The sequence below is a fragment of the Chroicocephalus ridibundus genome, chromosome 7, assembly GCF_963924245.1.
Source record: "Chroicocephalus ridibundus chromosome 7, bChrRid1.1, whole genome shotgun sequence".
Taxonomy (NCBI): Eukaryota; Metazoa; Chordata; class Aves; order Charadriiformes; family Laridae; genus Chroicocephalus; species Chroicocephalus ridibundus.
Window position 1 is genome coordinate 36214872 of NC_086290.1, and position 7657 is coordinate 36222528.

The 7657-nt window shown below is 45.7% G+C and overlaps 1 protein-coding gene across 1 annotated transcript in view; it reads left to right on the plus strand.

The window, feature by feature from the left end:
• TMEFF2 (transmembrane protein with EGF like and two follistatin like domains 2) overlaps positions 1 to 7453 on the plus strand; it is a 130728-nt gene extending 123275 nt beyond the window's left edge. The window contains exons 9-11 of the mRNA XM_063341128.1: positions 299 to 457; positions 5702 to 5788; positions 6196 to 7453. Of these exons, the coding sequence (XP_063197198.1) occupies positions 299 to 457; positions 5702 to 5788; positions 6196 to 6292 (343 nt within the window). The 3' untranslated portion in view covers positions 6293 to 7453. The remainder of the gene's footprint in view (positions 1 to 298; positions 458 to 5701; positions 5789 to 6195) is intronic.
• The last annotated feature ends 204 nt before the right edge of the window (positions 7454 to 7657 follow it).

A 7657-nucleotide genomic window follows, 5' to 3' on the forward strand; every position in this document is an offset into this window, starting at 1 on the left:
TCTCATCACAAGGTGCAAGTAGTTCTACTTGATGCTAGACGAGTCCCCATCCCTGGGCACCTCCTGGTACTGTAGCAGTGTCGTTCACTCTCGCAGACATTGGTGACGCTGAGGACCTGAAGTCTTCCCTCTGAGAGGTCGAGGAGGCATCAGTGCTTTCTTGGGTGCGGGGCATCCTGCAAAAAGTATCCACAGGAGCTTACCCTTAGGCCACTGATTTTTTTTTTCAGATATAATTTTTTTTTTTTTCATTCTTTGAAAGCAGCAAGTATAAGCAGAAAAAAATTTTTTGTTTCAGATGTGATGCCGGCTATACTGGACAACACTGTGAAAAAAAGGACTACAGCGTTTTATATGTGGTTCCAGGTCCAGTACGATTTCAGTATGTCTTAATAGCAGCTGTGATTGGAACCATCCAGATTGCTATCATCTGTGTTGTAGTCCTCTGTATTACAAGGTCAGTACTTTGGTACTTTGCAATAGAAAAAGAAAAAGACCTTTGTTTTTCCTACTTTGTGCGCTGATTATACAGATTTCTGCAGTGACAGTACTGATAACAAATACTGTTTAAATCACCAACAAACAGACAATATTGTCTGGTCCAGCCAGCCAGTACTGTTTCATTATTATAACGGAATTTTTACTTCCATCTTAATCAAACTTAGGTAGCAACGGTGCCTACAGCAAATGAAGTTTCCTATTTTGTATTCAGGTGCTTGGACAAATATTGTTCATATAAATAAGAGGAATACAAATACAGCAGCTGGATCAGCACTTAATAAAACTAATCATATCTCCATCTGGTTTCCTCAAGGGCCCATTCCCTTAGTCCTAATCAGGCAAAGCATACAAACTTTTAAGCCTGTTTGCAATCCCATTGATTAAATGATTTCATTAGGCTTGTATACATGTTCCAAGGTACCGCACATGTTTAAGGTCTTCACTAGATAGTGGCACACCAAGCCATATATGTTTGGTTTTTTGCTTTAATGAGGAAAGGGTTGTTTGACTGGAAAGGACAGCCCCAGGGTAGTTCAGAACAAGAGAGGTGAACGCAATCCTTCCCCTCCTACGTGTGCTGCTCTGCTTCCCTACTTACTGCATCTAGGAGGGCTTGGGGTAAGTTCTGAACGTCAGACATCTTCAGGCTGCTTTCAGAAATTACGAGGTTAAATTCACTCAGCTAGGAACACCGATAAATCACTCTTGCCGAAATAAATTTCTTTTAAAAGACAAAAAAATTAAAAGCCAGGTATCATACCTCTGTAGAAAATAAAATCTCTAAGATATCTCAGTCCCTATGTTGCACTACCCAGCTGGAAGACAAGTGTAGCATTTGTTTCTAGAAAAGACAACCCCCCAAAAATCATAAGTCCTTCTGTGGCCTAAAGGTGTAAACCGAAACCGTCTGATGAAACGTAGCTACTTTTGTGGCCGAGTCCATCAACTCAACAGTAAATGCTGAATGAGTCAATAGATTATATTGTGGTGATATTCACAGAATTAATTCAGAGAACCGAAAATGTAGTGTGTGGTAACAAAAAGGAGATGGCGTAGTAACTGATAGTGGAACAAATGCTCTGTAACATTTTGTTGAGTGACTCCAGTTTTGTCACCTTGACACAGTAACGCAGAATACTTTCTGTTGAAGAATGAAGACAGTGTGCTCTGAGAGATCTGGTACTGTAATGCAAATTACCCATCACACTGTTTTCGCACATAGATGATACCTTTTCCTGCACACTTTGTAACCAAGTTAATTTATGATCTTTTGACTTCTTTCTGTAATGCATGTAATTACTGCAGAGCATCCTCCATCCCAGCATAATGATTCGAGATACATTTGCAAAAGTGTACTCTTAAGTGGCCTAAGAGAAATCCACATGACAAGAGAGCGTTGTGGCAGCATATGCATAAGTAATTGAGTTTTTGAAGTCATCCGCGTTGGAGAACCTGACTGTACTGGTTCGAACTCCACACCCTGAACTCTTGAAAGCACTAAAACCACCCTACCAGGTTCCTGCGAGAAAGAAGGGAAGCCTCCCTCACTCAGAGGCTGCTGCGGCCAAATTCTTTGCTGCTCATTTCAGTGCAGCTTCACCTAATTAATTTATCAAATGAGTTTGGTGCGCTGTGTCCAAACCCTGCATTTGAGCCGCGTAAGACTACCATTGCAAATCTTTTACCTGTCGTTAGTGTTGTTGCTTTTAAAATTGTACCTGTACAGTGGTGCAAATCTTTGGGGTGTCCTCCGTTGCTGGAAGGCTCTGGGCAGTTCCCGGGCACTTTTAGAGCCATTGGTGCAGAGACACTTTAATCAGGATAAATGAGCTGTGCTGCTGACAGGGGCGGTCTGCCCTTGCCCCTTCCCCTGGCTCCTGGGCACTTGGTCCTGCCAATGCTCTTGTGCCACCATCAGCATTTGTGTAGCCACGCAACAAACCCAGTCAGGGGACAGATTTCAGCTGAAAACTCAACCCACAAAACTGATAATTTAATTTTAAGCGGCTCGGCTCCTTGATGAGGTTGGCCACCTGGCTGCTCATCACTAGTGCCAGCAATGGGAATAAGCAGCTGGGGTGGAAGGGCAGGGGACCAGTGGCCAAGAGGCAGGGGGAAAGGGGGTGCAGCAGTGAGGCACGGTCCCTACGCCCGAGAACTTTTAGCTCAGAGGTAAGGCAAAAGAGAAGCAATGATAAAAGTGAAGGAGGATAGTAAATAATATAGGTATGGCCTAGTGTCATAATGATTCTCAGCAGTTTTCTTTACAGCTTTGCATTTTTAGTGCTTCCCTAATGTTTAGTCACAGCAGCTTATTTATGTGAAGAAATAACTTGATTAAAAATGAATGCATAATGTGTTTTACCTGCTATGAATCACATTGTGAGTAACTCAAGCTTGCGAACAAGCTTCAATGGAGGGAGGGCAGGCAGCCTGCGCTCCAGCACCTAGTTTACATTGATATAACTGCTGTGTTCATAAATGAAAGCATCACCCACACAGAGCACTACAAAGAACTTTTGATTAAAGAGTTAAGGAGCAAGAAAAAGCTGTCACTCAATTTTAGCAGATGATTAAGTCTAAAAAACTGGTTAAATGCCAATGCCCCTCCTAGCAAATCCAAACGCATTTCAGACACAGCCTACCTGTAAATGCAATAGCGTTGCATTTAAGCAGTTGTGGTGTCAGTACGTGGCCCTGGGGCCTTGCCAGGCTTCCATCAATTGGTAGCATAGTGTCTTATGCAATTAAACATGGGCATTTTTGGTTAAGAGGTGCTTTTTCATCATCTTAATTGGAGTAATCTCTAAGTTTGAATCGATTTCTTTTGACCTTGGACTAAGTGCCCATATAGATACTGTCGGTGTCGGTTTTGAGAAAGCGCCCGTGAGATGCACATCTCCTTGCTTCCATCTGGAGCAGTCGGTGTCCACCGTTCTCTGGGAGTGCACGGCTGCATCGCCTGGGATTGCTGACCCTCCTGCTCAGCACCTGGTACCTCCACACATTTCTTACAAAAACAGTCCAGTTGTGCCCACCGTGGCTTCCCACGCCTGGTTCCCCAACCCTGCTTGGGCGCTGGGGCAAAGCAGGGCTGCGCCTTCTGGTGTGAATCCCCATCCTCTGGGGCTGGGGAGGAAGGCCTGGCAGCTTGGTCAGCCTGCGTGGCTGCCGGCGGCTGCAGCAGAATTTAGCGGTGCCGTCTCTCAGCGCGTGGAGGTGTCGGTGCCATCTCCCGTGGAGTGCTGTGAGGTCCTACTGTGCAGCCTCCGGCTGAATGGACAGGAGAGGCCGCGCGGGGACAGTCGGGGCTGTCGGCGTGCACATGACACGCGGCTCAGTGAATCAGCCCTGTGTTTGCCAACAGCGGCTCCCTGGCTCACTCAGAAAGTTTGATCGCCTTTTGAGGAACACGCAGTGAATAATGAGTTTGTCATGAAATCGCAAACCAGCTAAAGTCTGCATTAGTTTCATAATGAAAGCTCTGCCGTGACCTCCAAGAGCGCTGGAGACGCAGGCTTATTTTTCCTGGAGTAATGATAGCAGCCTACTTTACTGCTTCCAAGAAAGGAAGGAGGCAAAATATAGCGCGCAGCCGTGCAGTTTCTCATGAGGGGGTGGTCCTGTTGGCTTAAAAGTGAGGCAAGTCAGGACAATCTGACCCACATTTTGTTAGACGCTTATATAATTGTATTTCAGCGTTTTGAAATGCTTCATAAGTCCTTATGCTCTTGTTTAGCCTTTCAGTTGGCGTCACTAAACTATAGCATCACTCCCATTCAACAGGGGGAAAAAGAGTGGTCTTTTCGATTTTAAGGGGTCAGTAAAAACTTATTTCACTCTATTTTGCTGTTAGTTATTTGACACGGAGCTGAAGGCGAGTGCAATGAGCTCTCACTGCACGGAGAGGGTGGGCTCTCCCCACTGCATAACCCAGAGGGCTTCACCAGGTGCCACTGAAAGCCTCCCAGTAACAGAAATACAAGATATCCGAATATAAAGGGATTTTTTTTTTCCCATGTCAGTATGGTCTGGAGTATCGTGGGGCTTTCTGTCATACCACTCCAAGGGGGTGTTTCAGCCTTTCTCGTGAGGCGCACCGGGGCGAAACCCCGTGCAGAGCTTCGGCTGAAGAAAGAGGACAAACACGCGGCCAAATTAGGAATAGCTTCCTCCTCCTCCTCTGCAAAAAAGTTAACCAGGTCACCCTGAGTAAAGGACTGTTTTTACTGCTGGTTGGTTTTCTGTAGCTCACCGTTTTCCTACAGGTACCACAAATGCAAATAGTCTGGGCCTTTTTTAGAGGGTGTTGGTCACCCTGCTGTGCTTCCGCTTGCCCAGCAGTTTCTGCCGTAAGCCCCTTGGCGTTCAGCTGCTCAGAACTTCCTGCAGCCTCCACCCGGGGCTAAACTTCTCCATGCTCTCTGTCTAAGGACGCCTTTCCATGGGAGGAAAGCAGAAACACACGATTATCTTTCTATGAGGGGTAAACGCTGTAGCAGCCCCCGTAGCTGACGCTGCTGCAGGTAAAGGGTTGAAACGTGCCCTCGCTGAGGAGCACTGTGAGGTCCTGAGGCAGAAGAGATTTGCTTTTGCAGCCATCCACAGGAAAATAAGGTTTTGTCTTCGCGGTGCGATTGCTTTCCGCGCTAAGCCAAGCAGCCGTGTGAGGAGCGTAGCGTGGTGCAGGCACCCGTAAGTAAAGTGGCTGCTCGCTAATGACCTGAGCATGGAGCATTTCCATGGAGACTAATAGGGATTGCGGACGCTGAGCTCCTCAGAAAGGCGGCCCCCGCGTCCACACTGTAAGTACTTCCCAGGCCTGGGATGCCGAGCAGGTGAGCGTGAGACCGTCCTAAATCTTCTACCCGCGCCTCGCTGAAAATCGTTCTGTTATTTAAAGACGAGCCAAGAGATGTGGTGCAGTAGGATCTGTTGCAGCACAGCAGTCTCGCCACGGCTCTCCAGGAAGGAGCAGGAATCTTAAATATTTCCCTTGCCGTCTTTTTGTTTACAATATGGTTTGTGGCGTGTTGCTGTGATGCCGTTGCCATTAGCCAGCCCTTTTCATTTCATCAAAGACAAAATGTGCCGAGGGCCAGAGGATCCCTCTCTCGCCCTCCTGTCCCCCGCTGCCCGCACCGACCCTTGAGCAGACGCGTTCTTAAGAGCCGTGTATTCTCACAACTCTCTTTTCCAGGAAATGTCCCAGGAGCAACAGAATCCACAGACAGAAGCAAAACACAGGGCACTACAGTTCAGACAACACAACAAGAGCATCGACAAGGTTAATTTAAAGAGCGCATGTTTCCACAATGGCAAAACTAACTGCAGAGAGCTTGGACTACAAAATACAGTATTATAGACAAAAGATTAAGACAAGATCTACACATGTTGCCTTGCATTTGTGGTAATCTACACCAATGAGAACATGTACTACAGCTATATTTGATTATGTATGGATATATTTGAAATAGTATACATTGTCTTGATGTTTTTCTGTAATGTAAATAAACTATTTATATCACACAATATAGTTTTTTCTTTTTCATGTATTTGTTATATATAATAAATACTCAGTGATGAGAAAAAAATTGCCTTTCTTAAATTTGCTGTATCTCATAGCTGTGTATAGTCTTGGGATATTGTATATGGACACTAACAAATCTCTTCTTTTTTTTTTTCTTTTTCCAGTTCTAGTGGCAATTTTGAGTCTACTGAACTCAGTAGTAGGGTTTTGAGTTGGTCCAAGATCAGCGACAATTATGGATGTGGGAAAGGTGAAGAATAATTTAACCTACATTGAGGAGGGATAAAATATTTCAGATCCGGAGTCAACTACATTTCATCAGCCTTCTTCTCCCATACCATCTATCTTTACTCTCCCATAGCTTAGGAAGTCTTTGCCTTCTAAATTAAATCCTAACCGAAGGGGAAATGGAGATTCTCGGTAACCGCAATGGGAGTGTCGGGGGTAATGTTTCGATTTGGGAGGGAATTAGGTGTCTATCAAGGTGAACCCTACAAGAACACTTTGCAGAATCTCCAACTCTGGTCACTGGAGTGAGTGAAAATTGCTTCTTACTGTTGATTGAAAATTATTAGGTTAAAAAAGTTAATAACATAATAACAGCTGAAATGCCAGTACCATTTGTACCTCATGAACATGCTGATATAATTTATTTTTTCAAAGAGAAGGTGAAAACCACTCAGAAAACACCTTATGAATAACTTTATGGGTGACCCTACTCCATTAAATGTAATGAACTCAAATGTTGGCTATACCTCAGGAAAATAAGGGCATGTGTTTTGTCACATCCACATGATGGACAAGATGCAAAGTTATTTCCATGGCAGCCGAAACTCTCCAAAACACATTCTTTCGAGAAGGTAATATCACTGTAGTTTGTGCTATGAATTTTGAAGACGACAGAGTGAGACTGAAGGGCAGAGTGCAGTAACTTCGCTCCTGCTGGATAACATCCACTCCACTAATTGACTGCCGGAGTACTAGTCACACTAAATAACATAATTGAACTAAAAAACCCTTGTGTTCATTGTGCTGCTCCTTTCCAAAGAGCCTTTGCCTAGGCAGTAAGTACCCGTGACAAGAGGCAGGAGTATTTCTCGCTGTCATCACCACGTGAAATTGCATTTGAGTCAGAATCAGGTCTGGGGTTACTCGGGATGAGTGTGTTTCCATTTCCTGCTTCAGCATCGGTCTGGTCACTCACAACAGTCACCACCAACCCCACCAGTGACAGTCCATGTGATCTGGCCCTCAGGCACAGGCGAAGCGATACTTCTACTCTAACACGGCCTTTGGTTGTCCGTCCCCCCCTTCAGCCTGCTTTAAAGTGAATCCATTGCATGATGTTCACACGCTCTCAGTTTTTGTCTTGTTCTGGGTTTCTTGGCTTTTTAAAGGTAATAAAAGGCGATTGGCAAGAGATGCTTCCAGGCAGCTGGTCTGTGCTGATTGATGGGAGTGGGAGCGCGGTGCTTCCGCAGGCAGCGGGGCCGAGGAAGGCGCCTGGCAGCTCTCCGGCACTGGACTGCCGTCCCTGCAGGGTCCATCTGCTTCCCGGAGCCCTGGGCTGGGGAGAGGCAGGGGGACGGGGGGGGCTGTACAGCCGCTCCCGCCTCCTCAGCCCTC